Source organism: Chrysoperla carnea, chromosome 5 (assembly GCF_905475395.1).
Source record: "Chrysoperla carnea chromosome 5, inChrCarn1.1, whole genome shotgun sequence".
Lineage (NCBI taxonomy): Eukaryota > Metazoa > Arthropoda > Insecta > Neuroptera > Chrysopidae > Chrysoperla > Chrysoperla carnea.
The window spans coordinates 12654039-12679365 of NC_058341.1; the positions used below are offsets into that span (position 1 = coordinate 12654039).

Sequence of the window (25327 nt, forward strand, 5' to 3'; positions counted from 1 at the left end):
AAGAGCAAGTTTATGATTCCGTATCCAAAAATATTGTCTGATAATAGTTTTTTGGCAGGGGCTTCCGTCACCTCGGAAGCGACAAGGATGACGATGTTGAGAACATCGGTTCATGGCCAATCATTGGATAATTACCTGAGAACATTGTGTGCTGTTTTTAAAAAGCTTACTTATTTTTTGAACGGGTCAATTAACTGATTATTTTAGACTAATGAACAACGTCATTCAAAAAATGTCTGAAATTTAACATATTCCTGCTATATTTATAAAATAAAAAATAATACCAACCTAATGCGCCTGCAATACTTTTTATTATATTTTTTGTACCTACTCCTACAATTTCTATGCAATCATATGTGAAAAATAACAGCATGTGGTGTATTATATACACACATAGAATAAAATAAAACCAAATAATTGTTTTTATGGTTTTAAAAAATATATAAACACAATATAAATTATAATTTTTTTTATTTTTGAATAATTGTATATATACATGCATGTAATTCATATGTACATATGAATAATTATTATGAGTGTAGGTTCATGCCATTTAAAAAATATTTTAGTTTTTTTTCAGCTTTGAAATAAAATTTTAAAAATGGAAAAATCCCAAATGTTATTTAAAATATATATCTTTCTTTTTTTTTTGTTAGTATTTAGGCCTGACACTGATTTTTAGACAATGTGTAAAAAAAGTTTTATCTAAAGACGTCGGATATATCATTTATCTTAAGACGCTTATACAAATAGTATTGCAGTGATAAATCAAAACTTTAATTTGAAAGCACAGTTCATTATTGAAAAAATTACTAAAAATTGAAAAAGATGCCCATTTTGAAAACATGATATAAAATTTACAAAATTTAAAAGCCCCCGAAAAAATTTTCGCATACGGAACTCTAAACTCGCACTTGAAACATATCTGAGTACACTCTCCATTAAATTATCTTTTTTCTTAGAACCTTCTTCAAATTGAACCGATTTTGAGGATCATGGCCTATTTATTACTTGTATCGGATACGGAAAACTTAATTCACACTTGAAATATAACTAAGAACATTCTCTATTAAATTATCTCTCAGACGAAATAAAAAATATCATAATCTATTCATCCGTTTAAAGGCTACTATGTCACAGACAGACAGACAGGAACACATAACAGTGAAACTTAGAATACCCTTGTTTTTGGTTCGGGGGCTAAAAATAGAGGTGTTATAAATTTAACGTGTATGTGTGAGTGTATGTATCTGTGTGTCTGTCGGTGGCATCGTAATTCCCAAAGTGATGAGCCGTTTTTGATTTTTTTGTTTATTTAAAGATGACTTGATGGAGAGTAAAGTTACAACGAAAAAAGTCGCATTTGTCGTTTGTTTTTTAAATTTTATAAATATACTCATAATTCGTATACCCAAAATCCTTCCTTCCAAATTCCGTCAAATATTCCCTTTTTGTTTGATTACTCCAAAGTTTAAACTCTGTTTCTATTTTCCTTATATATATAAATACCACAAATTGTTTTCCTAAAATTATAATCTTAAATTAAATTCGTACTTATTAATCCCCCAAACTATGTTAACAACAAATCTGTCCAAACAAAAATTTTCGTTCTTATACACATACATAGATACAAATATAATAAAGTATCGATTATCGTTTTATGTGAAAATGATATTAACAAAAAAACCAAACTCGATAGAAGCATATATTATATTATTTTTTGGGGTTTCCTTTTTATATTTCGAACTAAAAGATAAGAAGATAATGATGTTTAAGTATTTTATTAGTATATTTTTCGTTTTTTGTGCTTTATCAACCATAATAATTTAAGAACAGTAAAAACATTAGCAAATATAAATATTTACTTTCTATGTTCGCGTTATATCTAGGATCAAGTTTAATTTATCCTTAATATAATATGTTTGGTATTGTATTATACTTATGTTTAGTACACCAAGAGCCGTTTTTCCCATTTTCGATTATACATTGCATGAGTGAATGTCGATAAACTAAGCAGAATATTGAAAAAGTCGCTTATGATGGCGAGCAATCAATATGCGAGCCATAACCACGTATAATATTGGAAAAATTACTTGTGTTGTCGAGCAATCAATCAATCAATATGAGAGCTATAAGCAAGCTTAATTCTTTAAAAATAACGGTAGTCTCTGAAACCCTCTTAGCTTTAATATCAATGAAACTGACTTTATTGGAAATATAATTTTATGTCATTAAAGTTTGAGTATGATTTCTGGCACATGTGTGAATTTTATAGAACAAAAACGATTCGCAAGAAATCAACGGCTACAAAAATCTATAATTAAGTCTCCCGACTGCTATTTCGAATACCAGTAATATTTTGAAGACACAGGAAATTTTCGAAAAATATCTTTAGAGATTTGTGAAGTCACTATTTTTCAGCTGTGTATTTCGTGTACCTATAGTGTATGAGAAAACTCCAGTGTATGATCAAAATGTGGCCTGGCTTCTGGTTTATTAAACTTATACCCAAAATATATAAATATTATTGTTATATCATACATATGTATAAAAATATAATAATACTTTGTATATATTCAGTTTTATATAAAAAGTATTATATAATTCGTTCCGGTAAAAACAGGGATCTGTGGTTTATCAATTTTTATACTTCGACCATGAAATATATTCAAAGGTATAATAGCTTATTTTTAAGAACAATAATATTCTTCGAAAGATAAACCTCAAAAAACACAGCTTTTGAAGTTTGCTAAACACCCAAGTAAAGCATTCAAGGGAAAGAAACTTCATTAATACTTTGTTTTCCAGATGATAAAAGGTTTTAGATGATACGTCGCTCTTTCAGATTAAGCACTTCAATCAATCTTTTAAAGAATGATTGCCACTATCCATTATTTGGCACACATTTGAAATCTTCCATATATTATATTCCTTTTTTGACTAATTTTGTGTCTTAGCCAACGGGACCATCTATGCTCTAGACATATAAAAACCCAACGAATTTTTAAGCATGTCAACATTTCAATTAATAACAATAATAAATAAATATTTTTGATTTTCTGATAACATGATAACAAAAATTGAGACCGAAACCTATACCTGAATAGTACATGCTCAGAAATTGATGTAATATGTCAACATAAATACGAAATTTCACAACAAGGTACTACACTATTATGCTGTGATCGGTTTTATTAAAAATACCTTTTTTATAAATTTAATGTTTAGTAATCCTCTTTTAACAAAATAAAATTAAATAGGTATGTACGGTATTTTTTAAAATATCCAAATTTGTAATAAACATAATAAAAATTATAAAATACAAAATGTTTATAATTTAATTTCATAACTCATATAATTTGTTATTACTTGTTAAATATAAAATTAAATTATCTGATATAACTGAATTAAATTATTAAGCCCAAAAAAACCTTTATTATATGAAAAAGATGTATATGAGAAATAAATATTATTTTATTCGTTTTTTCCTCTCACAAAACTTTATGAAAATATGATAACCATTTTATTAGTGTTTTTATTTAAAATTTACTACATAAACAAAAAATATCAAAGTTATAAATACAGATAATTACATAATTATGTTTTATAAATTTGGAGAATGATAGTCTTGTTTCCTTTCAAAATAGAGTACAAAAAGTAAAGTAAAAACTTCATAAATAAGGGCTGTCCCAACAGGAAAGAGAATGGATTTCTAAGAACAAAAGTTTTTTGAAGGGTTTCGATCTAAAAATATATTCAATTCTGTTACTCTCGTTATTAAAATTTCTATAAGAATTTCTTGTTTATTATTATTCATGACTCTGAAGTTTGCTAACACACGCTTTCCAAAAAAATATGATTTCTCTATTCTATTCAGTTTTTGCACAAAAAATCTATTCAGTTCTAATATTCAAAAACATCAAAACAAAAAGAAAGGCGATGATTACGATGAAAAATAATTTGTTTATTTTGTTTTTAAAACTAAAGCGAAGAATAATTAGATAATTACAACCAGGAAGAGTATTTTATATTTTAATAAATGTGAAAAATTTAATCAATGTTTTGGTGTTAAAAAGTACAACGATTTTTGCAACGTACTGTATGAAATGTACATTTTTAGAAATTATTATATAACCAAAAAAAGTTTTATTAAAAAACTTACTCTTTTTCATGATCCTGATCTGGTTCAACAGGATATCGTAAACGTAGATTACGTCGAATGTCACTAGTTTCATTTATACGTCTGATGTGAGATAGTGAAGCTGGTAACAACATTGCCATTTCTGGAAAAAATAGAAAAAAATAACATCAGTTTTAATTAAAATTTTTGATGAGAAAATGTAGGTAGTGGATTTCAATTTTCTGAGAGCTATTTGAATAGTTTTCTTTCTTTTTTTTGTTAAGCTAAAAATATTATTGACTACTAAAATTTCGTAAAGGCATCTAAGGTTTCCTATCAGCTCTTGGATTTCTGTAAAAATTGCTTAAAATAACCAGTAATAATGATTCGAAGATGACGAAAATGTTCATTGCTAAAATTTGTATATCATTGCATTCGAACTATGTTCCTTAAAACACGCTTGACGGATAGAGGTGGAAAAAAAGTGTCCCACACTGATTGACTGAAACTTAATTATCTTGAAATATTAATAGTATTTCAATAAGGTCATGGTCTTGTGTCAATGGCGTTAAAATATTTAAAAAATGAAAATATATAAATTACAGCTAAAAGAACATAGTTCTCACAGAGTGTCCCACATTTAAAAGCCAAATTCAAAGTAAATTGCGCGCATTGGTTTGCCATCTCACCCAATTGTGGCATTTAGTGAATTTCACGGTTATAAGTGCGTAAATGAAGAAGATATGTGTTTTTTTAAATATCGTAAAAAGTCTAAAATCCCAACTTTAGTTTGTGTACCATTGTCGTTTCAACGTGATTTTTTCCTCATTTCCTCAGAATATTTTTTTATAATTTAATTAGTGCACGAAATTCATACATTTATTCTCAATTGATGATATGATTAAGGTACACACAATATTAAATTAAATCGTAAGGGAGGGCAGCGCGGAGTCGTAAGTGATGATAATTTTTTCATAATCAATTTTTTATAAAGCACTTTTTTTTTTTTAAATATCTCTCATATTTCTTTTGTGTAAAAAAAGTGTATGTGTGTATGTGTGTTTGTATATATTTCATGTATATGATATTCAATTTCATAAACCGTAATTAAAAAAAAAAAAAATAAGTTTTTAATTTAATAAATGATTTTTAGTAAAATTTCGTTTTTTTATACCATTTAATTCGATGTAATTTAATACAGATAGTAGAGTATAAAGTATTTAATTTAAATTTACCGTGTGAACTGTTTTACTACTTTAATTTTATCGAACATCATTCTGGAGCTAACCATTTTTACATTCTTTCGGTTTTTCAAACGAATTGTTTTTTTTTTTTTTTTTTTATTATTTAATCTAATCTAAAAGTGAATTGTACAAGCGGTTACGTTTTACAATTTACTTCTGTGTGTAAAACAATGTGTTGCTTGCTATTCTGTATGCACAGGTGAGAATTCATGTTGTAGCGTTGACAGATTTACTGCAGTTATACAACTACTCTTTAAAGAACTCAGTAGGTATATATTTTCTCTTCTTAAGATACCACGAATGTTTAAACCAATAATTATTTCCCCAATTTTTAAAACAACTGAACTGAACAAATGAACTCTGCAGAAGAATAAGCTAACTGTCCCCAAAAAAATTACAATAGACAAATTTCTGAAACAATGCGTTTCGAAATTTGAACTTTTTTAAGGTATTCCTATCGAAGTGAGAGAGAAGTACCTTAATAATATTTTCTTGACATTTTCATTGGTAGATACTGATATTCTCTCTCATTTCGTTAAAATTGCGTTTAAGAATTTCAAGCTTCAAAACTTCTTGGAAGTTATTAAATGAAGAGGAATGTTTTTAACGGATTTTTTGGAATAGCCAGCTTGATAGTGTGGTTTTTGGTTTCTGATTTGAACACGCTAGCTATTAATATCTTGGATATAATTCCCAAATATCTTATGAAATTTTAACGCAAACACCCGGTATTTTAAAAGGAAAGTACATTATAATTAAATTTTGTTCCTACTTGAATTATAGTAATTTTGAAAGAAAAATGTTAGCATTAAAAAAAAAGTAACAAATTATTAATACAGAGCCAAGTAAACATAAGGGCGTTCGTTTATCATTATACTAGCCAACATTCAGAACAGAACGAACGAAAAAAGTTGGTAATTATTTTTATTCTCATTTTCTTAATTTTCAATGTTCCGTATTATTATTCTATGTTCGTTTCATTCCACCCAGCCGCCTACAACGTAATCATATACAATAACAAAAAATTATAACAATTAATTTTAACAGATATATACAAAATGTCAGTTCATTGAAAAAAATTACAAAAATGAGAATTTTTTATACTTTCTACGATTTTTGAATATTATTAGCTCTATATAAAAAAAATTAATGATCTGGGATATGCATATGAAAATCCGTATGAGATGATTGCGTGGTGTTCAGAAATCCTTCAAAACTTTAGTTTTCGAGATAAAAAGCTACCAGGGATGAAAATCCAAAATTCAATGAACTAACAGCATCATATTTTGAAATATACAAAAGATAGGCTAAAGTAAACCCAATTTTCACAATTTTCGGGTTAAAATTACCTTAGAAAAATGATTTGTAAGAAAATCGAATTCAAAATTTTTTTAATAATATATGACCATTAAACAATTTTATTAAACCAAACTTTTTTTCTGACCAAATTTTTTAATAAAATTGAAATAGCTATTTATATCTATTATTTTGGAAAGACAAAACCAATTATGTTTTTATTAAGTCATGTGGAAAACCGTATTTCAAATTAGATGATATACGAAAAAAAAAATCTTTCACTCACATACAATTTCAAACATACATAATAGATTTTCTTTTTCTGGGGAAACTATTCGAAATAAATTTAGGATGGATCAAGGTATATTTTATAGTATACTAATTCAATGGCGTTGGTACAAAAATTTGAGAAGCTCAAGTCAAAGATGTTATCGTATCTTACATGTTTTTTATCTCATATCTGGGAAGTTCTATTTCAGGGAAGGTAGAAGGGGAGGTAAATTTTTTATTTTAATCTTACTATAAAGAGTGAAAGGATCGTAGGACACCTGGAAGAAACTGTGTTCTTTTCGCTATGTTCTTTCCGCTAAAATTTAATCGTATGCACTATTACCTTCCATGGACTCTTTGTGAATACCACTAATTTTTCAAGGAAACAAACAATAAAGAAAGTCTTGGTCGATGTCAGGCACGTTTTTTCTACTAAGAGAAACAACAGTAGTGGAAGTATTGCAAGTAACTGATCACACACTGAGTATTGGGCTGTGAAGCCCCTGCTGGCACAGTATTAGCTAAAAAATATACCTCATTTCACTAAAAGCCCATATACTCTTACAGTAACTAGTCGTAACTGAGCAACATACTTAAATAAGATAAATAACCAAAATGTTACCTGAACTTTGACCTAAATTATTAGGATAACACAAAACGATAATAAAACGTAAATAATTTTAAATATTTCTATTTACTTGATGATAGAAACTTTATTAAAAATGTAATTTGAAAAATTTATGTTCAAAAATTTTTGAAGTCAATAAAATGAATGGTATTTCCCATGTTGTAAAACATTTTTTGCATTCAATAGGGTGATAGTGCCACCACTGTATTAAATAAAATATTTCGGTTTTAAAATAATTACCCAAAAGCTGTATATAATAATAAAATAGAAAATTATAAATTCCACATTATAATATAAAACCTAATATGTTACTGGATCTTGCAGATAAAAAGTAAACAAAAATAGTTTGAATACAATCATGTAACATATTATATAAATAAAACCTGACCTGTTTATAATAAAGACCTGATGTAGGCATATGCATATGCCATAGTCATTATGTATGCATTTGCCATAGAAGTCCAATCCAAAGCGTCAATGAAATTTCCCTATTTTATAATAAGAGTTGTACACGGTAAGAAATATATGGCGTTTAGTACAATTTTTATGGTACAGAGACAAATACTATAGTATTTATGATAGCATAAGTAATTTTACAGTATTGAATAGGGAAATCCATCAGAAGTATTGTAATATCTCAAATCTGTATGGGTCTGACGTCTTTTACATTGACTCGTCCACCATGACTATTGCTAAAGTTTCTCTTTTCCTCAAATGTAAAATCAGTATAACGTTGACACCGATACTGGCATAGTGATATCCACAAAAATTTCTTACCGTGTAGGAAAACATTTCCACAGATCATAAGAAGAGAAGTAACTATCAGATCATTACAAGGGAATACGGACACAGGCAAACTGACAAGAGAAGCAGCGAACACAAAGATATTGTAGGCTACACATTCATCTCTGTCATCGATCAACGACAAAGTTTCGAAAAATACAAGGACATATGGAAGAACGGTCAGAATTTACACAAATTCCTAAACTATTGTAACATATAAGAAATATATTGTACGCTTTGTCAGCAAAAAAACTAGTGGAAACTGATGTGTTGGAGTGAACATCCAAAAATGAAGTGAGTGTAACGAGGAAAAGGATACAATTTAACATCTGGCATGCCACAATTCAGTGCTGGGAAAACACAAACACTCCCTCGCAATGGCAAACAGTTTTTTGTGGGATTTATTATTTATGTTTTGTTTACTAAACTCTTGCATACAATTTACATTTACTGTCAAAGTCTCTCGATTATAATTGATGATTTTATTATGATACAAATGACCTAGTCTTCATTTAATTTAATCTTAATTTGTTTTTTTTTTTTCAATTGTCTATTATTCAAATTAACTCGACAAGAGGTTCAACTCTTGGTGCAAGAGAATTTGTCTCAATTCTCTTTAGTTATGATGAGCTGAACTTTTTAAGGATGTATGAGCATGGTAGTGGGGGCACAAATTTAAAAATAGATATTTTCAATTTTGATGATAAATTTATATTATTACTTGACGATATAAGACGAAAAGTAAGAATAAAATTTTTCGATATCTGGCTTAATTTTCAAAATATGGAAAATTGAAAATTTTGTTTAATTATTTACCTTTCGATATTTCGAAAACCAAGACACATATTGAAAAATTTTATTCTTATTTTTCGTCTACATTCATGAAGTTATAACAAAATTCATCATCAAAGTTGAAAATAAGATAAAAATAATTTCAACCCTTAATCTACCCTGCTCTTACATCCCTTATTTGGACGGTGACACTTAGTTTTTTTCTTTTCTAATTCATTGGTAATATGTTTACTTTCTATTAAAAAGTTTTTTTTTAATTTGTTTTTATTCATTCCAAATGAAAATTATCAAAAACTTCCAAAATATGTCGTTTTTTGAGATTCCTCCATAAGAGCCAATGTATTTTATATCGATTTTTAATGACTTTTTTCTTAAAAATTTGCACGGTTACCTAAGCTGAAATTTTAACCACATATTCTTTGAGTAAAAGACTACCTACAAACAAATTTTGAGCCTTTAAATCAAACATTGTTTTCATGCTCATACATCCTTAATATTACCTAACTAAACCAAATGTCTCTATAATCGCCAATGAAGTTATTTGCAATTGTATTTAACTGTAGCATCCTTTACAATGTTTTGTATCATTATTTTTGGATAATTATGTTTCCGTATATATTATCATTTTATTTTGTGTATTGTATACAATAACAATATCATATAAAATTGTTTTCAAATATTTATATTTTAATTAGATTATTTTATCATACATACATAGATAGTATAATAATAATAATAAATAAATGTCTGTATATTGTGTATTGTTTGTGCAAAAGGCTAATTAATATTTGTAGGCAGGCAGCAGCAGTTAAAAATATATTTATTGTTAATATTTGCTAGATTCCATGCGTCCATACATTGCTGAATTAAAATTGGGTAAAATTTAAAGAAAATTCAAATTTAAAAAAAAAAACAAGTGAAAACAAACAATTGACTGAGTTAATTGTTGAAATACCATGTATAGTCAGTGTTGATTTCTTTATCACATTACACATACAAACATGTGACACATACATAACTGATAATCAAGAATAGTACATATTATAAAATTTCCGCCTAATTGGCGCCCTCACGGGTAAACAGTGATGTTTACGAAACCAAGACCCAATTGACCTATGATGCTCATTTACGAACCTGACCTCACTTTTTACGTCCTGAGTACGCTGTAAAAATTTCAGCTCGATATCTTTTTTGGTTTTTGAGTTATCGTGTCCACAGACGGACGGACAACCGGAAATGGACTAATTAGGTGATTTTATGAACACCAATGACAAAATTTTTTTCCTAGCATCATTATTTTTAAGCGTTACAAACTTGGGACTACACTTAATATACTATGTATATTTCATATATACATAGTATAAAAAGTAGTTTTGTGTAACCTAATGACTTTCCCAAAACGAAAAACTTGTTCTATAATAAAAAAAAGAAAGCCAATTTCGAGGTTTTCATGTAAAATATGCATAAAATTGGTAAAATCATTCAAAATAATAGAATGATAAATTCAAGTAATTTAAATAATATCGCGTGTTAGAAATAAAAGCACAAAGCTGAAAGAATGAATTCAAGTTAGTTTATTATACAATAATTTCAATATTTTACAAGTCCCTGTATATTCATTAGCTGTATATTATTAACATAACATAAATTGAATTTAAAACAAGAATTTAAAATATTAATGAAATAAATATGATGTGATGAAAATTTCCAGTGTCATTTTTGAATGATATAAATAAATAATATAATATATGACACATTTGTAAGTATTAATAACTTGAACAATTATTAAATTATATTAGCATATTAAAATTATTAGATCATATAAATATATGTACAAAACAAATAACCAGTTGAAAATCCAAACAAATTAAATTGACAAAATTTTTTTCGGATACGGAACTCTAAACTCGCACTTGAAACGTATCTAAGAACACTCTTTATTAATTTGCCATTTTCCTTAGAGCCTTCTTCAAACTGAACCGATTTTGAGGATCATCGCCAATTCTTTAGTTGTTCCGAGAACGGAACCTTAAACTCGCACTTGAAAACCTATCAGAACAAAAAAACTCCAAATAGATTCGTTCGTTTAACCGCTACGAAGTCACAGACAGACACACAAAGCGATCAAACTTATAACACCCCTTTTTTAGTTCGGGGGTTAAAAAATACTTCCTGTTTTATACTAAAAATGTTTTTTAGCCAGAAATGCTTTGATTTTTATGGTTTTAGTTCAATAACGTTTTCCCCATCAAAAATTATTCAGGATATGTAAGGCGAACAAGGGATATGCAAGAATGCTATAAAATAAAATTAATTTCAAATATATTTAAGCAATACCAAATTAATTATTATGTTTAATATTGATTTTATAATTTTATTATTCAAATTTGGTTAATTGTTACCGAATTTAATGTTATCTGCACTAATCAAAATATATAATTTACTAATCCATAAAATACAAAAACTATTCATTCTTAAATCGCATTTTTTTAGGATGGTATAAGATTTTTTGATTCGAACTATTCGAAGTACCTACGAGTTGAACAATTTTGAAAGGGATGTTTTAGTACGTAATGTATTACGTTTTTTCATAAAGTTCCAACGTTTAAAGTGTAAATTTTAATAAAAGTTACTTTCGGAAAGGCTGAAATCCTGGAAACTATAATTCGGAACTTTAATCGTTTTTGCCTGGTTAAAATTGGAAAAGTTATTTTAGGTAAGAAGTAGGTTAGGTAGAAGTGAATACAGGGCTTGTCAGTAAGACATGATTGGGAGAGATTTTACCCAAAACGATGTTTGAGTTTAAATTGGAGAGTTTTGAAGTAGTAAGATCTTTTTGGACAATGACTCTCACATTTACGTGTTGATATCCTACTGAATAATCCGGTATAATTAGGCATTGTTAATCTAATAAAATATCGGAATGATATTTATTTAGTGGCAGTTCAATATTGATATAAAATTTGAAACTAAAAACAAATTTTGGTTAAATTATATTTAATTAACACAATTTTATACACTGTTAGTAAAATTCTCATTAAATTGTAATATTAATTTACGGTTCAATTAATTTTTAGTATCTTATACAGGGCTTAACTTTTAGTGTCTTACACGAGTGCTATTTAGGAGACTGGTTAGTTCTATTTATGAAATCGATTGCTAAATTAGAAATTTTATAATGTATTATTTAAATATTACGTAAGAAGGCTTAGAAAGAAGAGAAGTTAGAAAAAGGTTACGTAAGATTAAAAAATCATGAAACAAACAAAATATTTTTAAAACAATTTTCTAAATTAATAGTACTATTTTTATTACTTTATTATACTATGATAAGGTGAGGTTATATTGGCTGCCCACGAAGGACACACTTAATCAATAGAGCCCATTGTGATACCATATATGTGTTTTACCACCTTTCCACTGATAATTTTATTTATCAGCTCCTCAATTTCAGAGGCTGAGTGCACCTCCTTCATGCATATACCATGCACTACACCAGCTCATCACAACTATTAATTCAATTAATTTTGTTGCGACGTCGGGAATAAAAAGCATACCGCGGACGAAATTGGTTACGCCTTAACTGCTATAAAAAACTTCTTTTAATCTTTCTCATTAAACATAAATAAATGCTTTGCTTACGTAATACTTGTTGGAGAACGTATAAGACAAATCAATATTCTATCAATTGATATAAAAAAATAAATCAGATTGATATATTAGCTCTTTAAAGTTAAACGACACGGTAATGGCTACGCTCCCTTAATATTCCAATCATCTCATAAAAAAGGAAGATAATTTAGCAACAGTGAGAATAATTTCATTTATTAAATAAAAAATGATTTGAAACAGTCTCATCTTTCTTCATTATTCTAATTTGTTCTTCGTATCACATTATACTTATAATAAATATATTTATACATATATCTAATAACTAGGTATATTTGATGATGATATTAAAATAATAATACTAGGCATGTTGTTGGTTCATTGGTAGAGGCATCAGAGGCCTCTTTTAATATTCCACTTGAATTTCACTAAAATCACGTCACGTATTTGATGCGTTGTCTATCATTATATATATTTCTTCTTCCTGTATACAGGCAGACACTAGCTTATGAAATTAAATCTTAAACAAAGCTAAGGAAATCGTAGGAGAAAGTTGTCCAGGTAGGACAACATTATTGAGAAAATCATCACGTCAAAATGTCAGTATACCAATCATAAACCGGCTCTAATCTTCAAAAAAAAGAGCAGTTGTTTATAGGAATTGAAAGTTTATTTAAAGGAATAGTGAGACCATTTAAAAAGTACACTATGGGCTACATCCTAGGTTAATTAACACATTTAGGTATTGTTGTAAATTACTATGGTTTCTTATTAAGCTTGTTGTCGTATTTTTATTCTCACCTATCGACTATCGCATTGCAAAATGATTTTTCCAATGGATCGACTAATGATCAAGCCCCCCTCCCCATTTCCCGGACTCTACCTTGAATGTGGCTAAAAAGAATATCAACATTTAAATATTTTACAATCAGAAATGAGAAAATATCTTACTAGCCCTATCTAAGAGTCTCTGACAATGATGAAAGTCGTTTCGGTTGGGCTTAGGTATAATTTTTGCCATGATGGTGGGGTCCTTTTTTTTTAATATGTCAAAGGAGTAGTTCAATTTTCTGCAGTAAAATTGTGTTGCGTGAGAATTACAGCGCATTGTTTTCAAAGTCATATGATTTCTATAAGAGAAAATAAAAATTGGTTCGTAAGATAGTTTGATTTGTTTTGATTCGCAAAACAACATCAAGTTTGGCTTCATATTCGTTGACATCCTGTATATTTATACACAGTTTCTCCTTTTACATTACGTATTTAATTTTGTTCAAATGATATGCCTGCCTCATTCATTATTACTGAATCAAACTTTATAAATTCATTAAAAACGTAAATTTGTTGACATCTGATTATATTAACTGTTTGTTGGTATCTTTCTCGAAAACTAAATGAAATCTTACTTTAACATCTAAATATTTAAGATGTTACAGGATATGCTTCTTGATAAATTAATTATTAAAAATTTTGAAAAAGTAAGTTTCTCTGTAGTGGATATGGAAAAGTTATTATGGCAGACCAATTGCCTGGGTTTACCACTGAAAATTTTTTTTTTTTTTTTAATACATCGTGAAATTTGTTTTATGTTCTCTACAAGTGTTGAGCTCGTGCCAATTCCGTATCAATTTTGAAAGTTGTCAATTAGTGTTTCAGAATGAAACAAAATCAGTGGATCGTTAAGATAAATACTGTGAATATATATCGGAGTTCTTGATAGAAATTTTGGTAAAGTAGTTATTTCATTTTCATAACTATAACTGCTCATAACGTGACGTGATGCAATAGCACAGTAGAGATTTTCGTCTAGAATGCACCAGTTGTAACGCAAATTGCCTTGCCTTTTTTTCAACGATGCTTTTAGTATAACAACCGACTGAGTCGATCGGGTCATCACTTTGATGGATATGTCCATTGAGATTCATTTGTGCAAGTTTTTACTTTGAGAGGGCTAGAGATAACTGAAAAAAGTGAATTTAAGCCGTTTAGAGTCAACGATAAGTTCAGATACACGTCTTTACATGCCGAAAACGCTATGTCGAAAAAATATCGGCACACACTACAGGCATGTTAACAATAAAAATTCCATTAAGTTGTGTATATTTGGTTGGAAAAGTTTTTCCAAATCTACTACCAAGTTTATCTAACAGACGGTAGATTTCCAAGAGTATTTGCTTTACCATAGCTGTTCCTTATAAAAGATTTTGTGTAAATTTTTATTTCGAATCATCCTATTTTCTATATAAATGAATATAATATAATAATATTGATTAGTAGACCTATCCCAAATTTATATGTATTACATATAGCATCTATATATGTATAATCAATTTCAATTATATTTTGTTTCAACCATATATATATATAAATTCAATTTAATACAGTAGTATCTATCACATATGAAATTTGTCATTTTATAACATTGAACATAACAAACAGCATCATCATTTGTTAAAAATAATCATATTTTTTCACTTGATTTGGGTATTCGACCGTAACGTAGTGGCAAATTTCAGTACTTTATTTGCATGCTTCTACTTCCCAGATAGTGTTGCTGTGAGACCAGAAGAATCAAGAATCGAACCATATCTCTTCTATTGTCTCGGATGATAGAAATTTTCTTTCATTTTGTCTTTTATCGTTTCTATCATTGATTGTTAATTATTTTCTACCGCCTCATATCGTTTTTAAACGTTTCAAAATAGTTCGAAGTAAAAAAATAGTAAACCCTTAAGACTCAACCGACAAAATTTGCTGCTTTCTGATTAGTTCTTTTTCAAAGACTTAAAACCAATAAATATTGATTGGAAAATCTATCGCCACACTATATATATTTATCGCCTTTCTTTCGAATATACTTTTTCTACCTGTTGAATAATTCTGGAAATTTAAAGTTATTCTTATCATTTCGTCACTCGTTGACGTATTCTCGTATTTTCCCGAGGTAGCTCTCTTTGGGCGAGCTCAAAATAGTTCAATGATCAATTACAATGAAGGGCAATTTTCAAGATTTCCACGTGAATAATATGTCAAAAACCTTATTTTCCAGTTTTAAGTTCGAACATTTTACTTAGACATTCATAGATCTTATGGAAATATTTTTTGTGAGTCCAACGGTTTCTAAAATTATTTCGGAAATATTTCTAAAAGGCAGAAATTTACAATGAATTTCATCAATTTTTCTTCATTCTAGCCAAAAATGATACTTTCGGACTTTTTTTAACGCAGAAGTGAAAAATTGAAGCGCCTATTAGCCTGTCATCACCTTACGGTAAATGTATTTGATTATTTAATAATGTAAAATACAAAACATAATAATTATTAAATAAAAAAATAAAATTATTAAATTAAAGCCTGTATCACATACACATGATTGATTCGACATACAATCGGAAATGATAGAAATTTTATTTTGTACAAAATGATAAAAATACATCCGTTTTAGAAAGTTTTTGTAATTGAGTTACTTTTTCAATATTCTTTCATATTGCAACTGAAATGATTAAAAAATAATATCTACTAGGTGATGCAGTAAAAATCTAGACTATCAGTTCAAAGTTTTTGTCCTGGTGAAAATAAGAATAATCTGAGGATTTAAGAATGGCAAGAGATTGAAAATTTTTGTGGTGTTGTCTTTTTATTATTTATAATAGTTTTGAATATCCACTGTATTTCTTATAAATAAGTATAATATTTTTGGCTTCTGTATATTTTTGGCCGCCAAAATCGGAAAGTAATAGATGGATTGACTTTTTCAACGAATAATTATGCTCTCTTACAATAATTACCATCCCAATGTAAATTAATATTTAAATATTAAATTTAATCAACCAACAATGAAGCATTTTGTGTAAAGATAAGCCACATGAAACACCAAATGGTCAAGAGACATAATGGCACCCAAATGACATTATTTTTTGGTATTCGATAACTGTATATACCGGTTTCATATCATGAAAGATTAATTATTTTTATACCAAATTTAGTGTAAAATTTTCGTTTTCAATTAGTGTGTATCACACAGAGTTCCTTTACCAATGGGAATATCAACAACAAAAAAACATCGAAAAACAATAAATAATGTAACAAATGGTCTGTGTTTTTAAATTATAAATAAATAAAAAAGTAGAAGTTTATCTCTTATATTTTTCGTTTATTATCATAAGGGTTTGATTTAAACAGGAACTATTAGGGAACTATTTATAAGTTTCAGAATATATGAGATGTATTCCCTATTTTTCTCATTTTATACGATACATAAAAATAATTTATAAATTTGTTTTAATTTCTGTGTAGAAATGGTTCCGTTTGACATAAAATCATTCATTCAGTTTTAAGATCATTGAGCTGCACTGGAAGAAATAGAACACCGTAAAACGAGGTGAATCGAAACTCGCTACATTTTTGAAAATATATTTTTTGTAAACTATATACATTTTAATAAAAATATTGTGGTTTCATGAAATTTATTCAACTGAAACATTAAACATTTTTAATTAATGCAAAATTTTATTTTAATATAAAAATATGGTTTCCATATATTTATTCAATCGTTGATGTGAATAATAATTATAATAACTATTATATGTAATAATTATTATCACACTCTAAAAAATTGCTATGGTAATTTGTTACTTTTGGCTATAACGCAAAATGGCTTAGACAAGTGAAATTTACAAAGTTTTAGAAACCCTCGACAAATGCGATTTATTCCTTGTAAACCAATTTTTGGAAACTTAGCTATAAAATGTTCTCAATCAAGTTGGTTCGACCGTTTAGGGGCTACGATATCACTAAGAAACACACAAACGCACAGACATCACTTCAAAGTGATGGTCAAGGATATCCATTGAGATTAAAAGGATACTTAGAGAGCTATCATTTTTTGGGACAAATTTTTGTAACTATTATAGTTGAAATTGAAATATTCGAGTTTACTTTGTACTTTTAATTTATTGTTTTGAATTACCTAATTATTTTACCATTTCACTTTTCGAAATGAATTGAGCCAGATTTTTTGGCCATTCATTTCCATAGTAATTATTTATATGTTAAAATTATATGTCATGCCTTTTCCAAACGTTTTTTAAAAATTTTTCTTACAGTGTATATATATATATATATATATATATATATATATATATATATATATATATATATATATATATATATATATATATATGTATATATATATATATTATATTTTTATTTATTTATTTAAAATTTTAAAACAATTAATTTTATTTAAATATAATAAATAACACACAAGGTATTATTCACACAGAAAAATGAAAATAGTTATTTTAAAAAAAAATTTTATTATTTAATATTTCTAGTATAAAATATTTTTAATAGTTATTTTAAAGCCACATATTTAATCATTGTGTAATTATTTAATATTAATTATTATATTATACAACCATATTTATCAAATTTTATACAAAAACTTTGTTTGGGAAATATCCAGTTGTGAAGCTTTTATATCAGAAACGTATCTTTATTTTGTAAAGATACTTTTTAAATTTACTACGAAACACAATCGAAAGGCAAAATCGAAGAATTCTCAATTACACTCCAAACATTAAGATTAGATTCAAGTGATCGAAATACTAGTATAAAGTTAAGAAACTATTTTGTTGTCATTCGTTCTCGATAAGAAGGCAAATTTTTAAGGCAATCGGACGTTACAAGTTGGATAAAATTACGTTGAAGTATTTCCTTATATTCATAAATACATTCATAGGCCAAGCTTATAAAAGCGTGTTAGAGAATAAAAAAGTTTATCTGGTAATAATTTTAAAAATAAATCATAAACTATTACTCAAAAATTGAATACATTATGTCTGTATACTTGCAACAAAAATAAATAAAGCTCTCAATTGTTCTCAACTATATCAAACACATAAATATATCAGATAAAGATAAATTTCCTGCCATGCCATGAACAGAAGAAACAACATATGATAATATCACATCATATTTTACATTATAGAAATAGTAAAATAATAAAGCTTGCGGTATTATGTCGAGTATTTCCTGTCATGCTAACAACATTCATCGAAGTTTTGTTTTAGAAATGAAAACTAGAAATATATAAATATATTTTAATTATAGAATTGATTTCTGGAGTTCACACAGTTGTTTGTTATTAATATTGCCTACAGGAATATTAAGTGTGATAATATATTTATTTTAAATAAAAAGGATTTCATTTTATTTATTATTTTATTCAATTTTAACATATATCATATAACATTGAGTATGCCAATTTTAGTTTAAACAAAAGTTTATTAGGATTTTAATAAACCTATAATATACATCTAAAAATGAAAGTTGTATCACAAAAACATGCGAATTACTAATTGCCAAACGATAGAAACGTGGGTAAAGCAAAGAAAGACTCGACACCGACCCACAGACACCTTTTTGATAGTATTTTCATCTTGAAATAAAAAGTGTATTGAACAAGATCGTGGTCTTTTGATTACGGTATCTGCTTCTCATGCGGAAGGTTCTGAGTTCGCAACCTACTCAAGTCAATAGATTTTTTTTTTTAAATATGAATTAATTTTGGAATGTAAAATTAATGAGAACAAAGTTTCTATCAAGTGGTGCACTACACCTCTCGTTCTTTGATAATAATAGCTCACTTTTTTTATGGTTGTCCAAATATGCACGAAAATATTTATTTCAAATTAATCGATGAATATGGCATGAGATAAGCCTTTATTTTTGCCTACCGACCGGCCCTGTTATGAAATAGTTTATTCATAATAAATTACATTTAAAAAAAAGAATGAAAAACAATAAATAATGCAACAAATGTTTTCTGTTTAATACAATATATAAACAAATAAACTAAAATAGAAACAAAAAACTTTTTAATAAACAGTTTTTCACAATTTATCATTGAATATTATTTCAATATAGAGAAGTTGGAAACAACTGGAAAAATTTGTTTTAAGTTTAAAGGAAACAATATTTGATGAATATGAAGCTTTGGAACACAGACTAATACCTTTCTGATAAAATAAATGGTTTTTAACGTAATTAATAATGAAAATTATATTATTCTTTATATTTATATTTGAAATTTTAACTGAAAATGTTTTTACAAGTTTCTTTCCCCGTGTTTGATTTCATAATTCATTTTTCTTCACTTGGGACGGAATGTGTCAACTTTCGTCCCGCTGCGCTAAACGGGGTTGCCGCTTTATGCCTACGTCGAGTAAAAAAATTGTATACACACCACGGGAGCAAGTAAAGAATGTTTCAGATTTCATATACATTGTCACCCGAGATGAAGCCAAGGGTGACAATGGTTGATTTAAAAATAACGAAAATCGAATATATTGGAACGAATTGTTTGTCTATTTCAAGACATTGTATTGTCAACTAATTGGATTTTAAGTCTTGGGTGGAGCCATGTGAAGACTATATATATCAAAAACTATATTTTGAAACAGATTGTCGCTGTTGTTGTCGTTTTCGCTAGGTTTAAATAAGCGTAAAACGGAATGAAAATTGGTGAATCAAAATTTCGTATCCCGTTTATATGACAATGACTATTTTTTATTATAGGTTTTTCATTTGCAAGGTCGGGAAATGTTGACCCAGAGGTACCAGGAGAATAAAAATGTTGATGCATTTGCTCAGGCCTTTGTTAGGTATAACTCATTCATCCTGACTCAGATCAGACCTTAAGCAGGCGTAGGTCATTTCTTGCTCAAGACTAAACTCATCGTTGACATTCTATTTTATTGATAAAATTTGATTTGGCAATCATAACAACAATTGAATTTTTTTTTCGAGTTTCTGCTTGAAAACAGTAGTTTCCCTTCACGAATCTATGCAAGTAGTAAAACAAGTTATTTTTCCTATCACAATCAAAATTTCTCATACAATTTTTCATCTATATAATTTAAAATGGAGTATACAAAGGAAAGATCAAAGATTGCAAATAAATTAAATAAATAATATATAAAAAAAAGGAAAATAATATATTACAAAAAAGAAACAAATTTAATGGTTCATTTAATATAAACAAAACATTAGACAAATTAAATATTAAAGCCAGAGCAAAAAAAGTGAAATAAACACAATTCGTTATTTTACTGAATGTAGAGAAAAAGAATGATATAAAAAGTTATCATGGATAGCAGCAATAAGGATGGTTTGTTTTTTTCGGGAGCGGAAATGCCATATGGAACAAAAGGATTATTATTAAGTTTGTAGGTAAAACAATTTCATCAAAGAGAGATTTTCTGATTTTTCTCATTTTCTGGTTTTTGAGATACAAATTACAGAAATGTGTTCTATCACAATTTTTCACATACATTGCGGTACAAGAACGTTTAATATGTAAATATCCGCAATTTTAATTTTCTCAAAGAAATGTGGAATAAATGTCAAAATTTTATATTTTGGGGATAAATAGATGGTATTAAAATGAAAATATTTGAATAAAAATTAATTTTAGGATTTAATGATCAAATTATCGTAAATAATACGAAATTATACTTTAAACACAATATATTGCTTTAAATAAATTTTTTAATTAATTTTCCCGTACACACCCTAACGAAAATTTTAAGAAAATGACACAATCTTAATAATAAAATAATGTATTTATCTTTTTCTGGCAATTCGTACAAATATATATTTATTTAAAAATTAATTTTCTTTAAGAAAATTATAAGCACGTATAAATTAGAAATGTCTTAAAAAGAAAAATATCGGTGGAAATATATTAAGGGAACAAATGTACCAACATATATATAAGAAAAAAGAAAATTAAAGAGCTTGCATTGAGTGGTATTGTGTAAAATAAACGATTAAGTGTGTGAACTTATTGTGTTCGGGTGCAATATTTAAATATTTCGAAACTTACGAATTTCGGACTTAATTTTACCACGCTTTTATTAACTTCACTAGTAATTTAATATGTTATTAAGTCAAATTTAACCTATTTTTAATTGTCCGATAGTATTTTTATCATAATGTCCTGACCAGGATCATCAGAATCGATAATCTTATCTTTACTACCTACTTCTAAATATTTTCTTGTTATATTGATCATTTCTACAATGGTCTGATAGCGTACTGGGTCCGCCACGCATGCGAGCAACCTTAAGATCGAAACCTAGCTTAGTTACTGTATTTAAAAAAATTATATTTTGTTACTCAAAAAGTAACGAATTTTTAACCTATCGAGATTTTTCCAATTATCGGTGCGGGCGCTTGGTTTTATCCAAAGTGATTCACAGAACGAGTTTTAAATTGACTGGTATTTACTTTTATCCATTTTTGCAACTCAATCAATTTTCAGTTTGTTTCAAGTTTGGAAGACATGCTTTCATCACCAAGAGACATGGTTTTTCTTCTTTCCGGATCTTTTAGTTCATGGTATGAGAACCCAACTGATAAATATCTTTGTCAAACTTTTATACAAAAAATAAAAAAATTTTTCTTTACAAACATAATTAATGCTTTGACCTTCGAATAATTAATAAACTTTCGAACAAAGAAAATAATGCCTATATTAATGTAAATTTCAAAGGTGCAAACTTCATAAATTAAAAGCAAAATTGTTCATAGTCAAGATTAAATGAAGAGAAAAATTACCTTCTTTTTTCATATAAAAACTTTCACAAAAAAAGTTTGACAAACTTTAATAAAAAGACATCAGGATTAAATTAATTAGTAATTTTAGTTAATTTCGAGTACGGAAAAACTGTTTCAATTACGGTGAAAAAACGGAATGCTGAAAGAAATACAACGAAATACAATATTAACACAAGTAATTTTAAATGACGATTCTTCCCAATTGGGAATACGTTGATATTTTCAAAAGGGAATAACATTAATTTTACAACATAAAATACTATCTATGTTTTCCAGACTAGTATATAAAGTATATAAAGGTGGTTTTTTTTTTTAGAAATTCATAACTTTAAAACTGGCTTTATTGGAAGAAAAATTTCATGTCATTAATGCTGCTTGTGATTTCGGTCATTTGTCGGAACTGAAGCATTATTTTGATTCAATAATTTTCAATTTGCAAGCATTGTTCTGGTGTCTATTCATTATGAAATGTCAAACAAAAGTAAACATAAAGTTGGTAACTGTTAACTGCCCAATCGGATATCAAGCAAGAGAGTGCCGCCAAGTCAAAGATGAATTTGCAGAATAATAGACCGAATTTATTATCAAAAAAGATTGGGGTCCCTTCTTCTGGAAATGGGGACTTCTTAAAATTATTAGAATTCATTTGAATCGGCAAAACGAAATTTTTCACTTTTCTTTCGCTATATTCATCTAGTGAAAATTTATTCAAGCCAAGTGTCTTGATATATTTTTTCAACCTTTATCCCTACATCTCTACGAAAACTCTACATACACAGATTGTGAAAATATCGCTTTCCTAACCATTTTCTTTTTATCCCAAAAACTATGTTATCTCATTCTTGCTTTCTTGTTCACCCTATATTTAATCAGTGGTTATTACCTGGAAAAAAGTTACCATTTAAAATAAACAATTTTTCATCTTTTTAAAAAAAAGGAAAAAACAAATTAATGGAAAATGAATTCAAAACAACAATTTTCTTTTGTTTTTATAAATGGTGACACAGTTGTTTTCATCGATTGTTAGCTTTCCACGGAGAAAAAAAAAAAATAAAAAAACAGGAAGAAAATATATCTTTTGTATTAAGATGTAAAATTACAAATAATAATAATAATGATGGAAAGCCTATGTGTTTTTTATCTTTTGTTTTATCAAAAATTTCTTCATATTTTATCACCCTTTCCTTTTTATAAAAAATTTAGTACATAATTTTGATATTTTAATGGAAGTTGTAAAAAATATGATGTAGTATTCCAATTCCGGAATTTAATGCACCTCAATGTTCAGATTTTAACTAGCATACATTTTGCCGTAGGTAACTTAAATCCCAGAAATCAACATACAAATCAAAAAGTGAAATTTACAAAATTTAAAAAACTCCGTCAAATTTTTCTGGTACGGAACCCTTAACTCGCACTTAAAACATAGCTAAGAACACTCTCCATTAAATTGTCTTTTTCCTCAAAGACTTTTCCAAGCTGAGTCGATTTTGAAGATCTTTGCCAATTTTTTTATTTTTTCGGGTATGAAACCCTAAACTTGCACTTGTAACATAGCTAAAAACACTCTCCATTAAAATACCTTTCATACGAAACCAAAAAAATCAAAATCGGTTCATCCGTTTAGGCGCTACGATGCCACAGATACACAGGCACACAGATAGACACACACACATAGCGGTCAAACTTATAACACACCTTCTTTTAGGGCGGGTGTTAAAAACCATAATTTCAGACTTTCTTGTGGCAAAAGGAAGAACACAGGTACAATTTTTTAGTAACAATATATTTTTTAAAGAGTATTTAGAAACTGAAAGTTTTGTAGGTTTGTAGAGAAAGAATTCACTTGAGGTCAGAATCTCTGCATCAAATTCAATAGCCTCTTTTTCCATCATTTTATAATAATGCAACCGTTTCAAATCTGTAAATAATGTAAAGATTGTACGGAGGTGAAATCATATTTTTGTTAGCATATTAATAATTATTTAGATTGGAAAGTTTTCGTGACATACTTTTTTCTTCTTCTATCTCAACCCTCATGAGTTCATGAAGATATTCTAGAGTTTTAAAAGGGTGACATGATTATTATTATTTTAATACTTAATATAATAATGATTAATTTAGTTTTAGATTTTATAATATGTTGTTAACTGTGGTAACAGATGTTCTAAATTTTGTTATGAAAGATATTTTCTTTTGAGTAGGTATTATGATGTCTGTGTTTTCTGTATTAATAAAGCCGAGGTAGATATAACAACTGAGGATCGGATCAACTACTTTTATTTTTAGTTATTTGAAAGTTGGTAAAAGCTATAAGCGCTTAATTTTAAAATATGAAGAATTACAAATTATTTGCTACTTTTTAGTATAGTTATTTGCCATTTAAAAAGTACATTAAAAGTACAAAATTAAAGCCCAATAGGCAGAGGATAAATGCTTTAAAATTCAGTGGCAAGATTCAATAATATAAGGCATAAAATTGAAGCAATAAATGTGCTTACCCACATTAGCACCCTCAAAAAATTCATTTACAACGACTGTACTTCGCTTTAGGTTATTATTTAAAATCATAAGAGCCTAAATGGCCGAGCGGTCTAAGGCGTTTGTCTTTGTCTGTTTGCCCATTTAGACATAGGTTGCGGGTTCGAATCCAGGCAGCGGCAGTGTGAACAATTTATAATTAATGGGAGTACAGAATTGATAACATTGTCGTTGCTTGGATAAGAACGAAGTAACCGACTCCACCCACATCAAAATGTAATTGTAAATATGTTTGTAATTAAATAAATAAAGATTAACAAATAATGATGTGGGTGGCCTCTGTTATAGGCGTATATGTCAGAGAAACGGAGGTTAAACCCCATTATTATTATTATTATTATTATTTTAAATCATTAATAGATTGCATTTTTTTTAGCTATACCGCGAAAATACAAGCCTATATTATAAAATGAACGCACA

The 25327-nt window shown here is 27.7% G+C and overlaps 1 protein-coding gene across 1 annotated transcript in view; it reads right to left on the reverse strand.

Annotated features, from left to right (window-relative positions):
- LOC123300388 (somatomedin-B and thrombospondin type-1 domain-containing protein) overlaps positions 1–25327 on the reverse strand; it is a 330576-nt gene that overhangs the window by 69670 nt on the left and 235579 nt on the right. The window contains exon 3 of the mRNA XM_044882959.1: positions 4163–4283. Within this exon, the coding sequence (XP_044738894.1) occupies positions 4163–4283 (121 nt within the window). The remainder of the gene's footprint in view (positions 1–4162; positions 4284–25327) is intronic.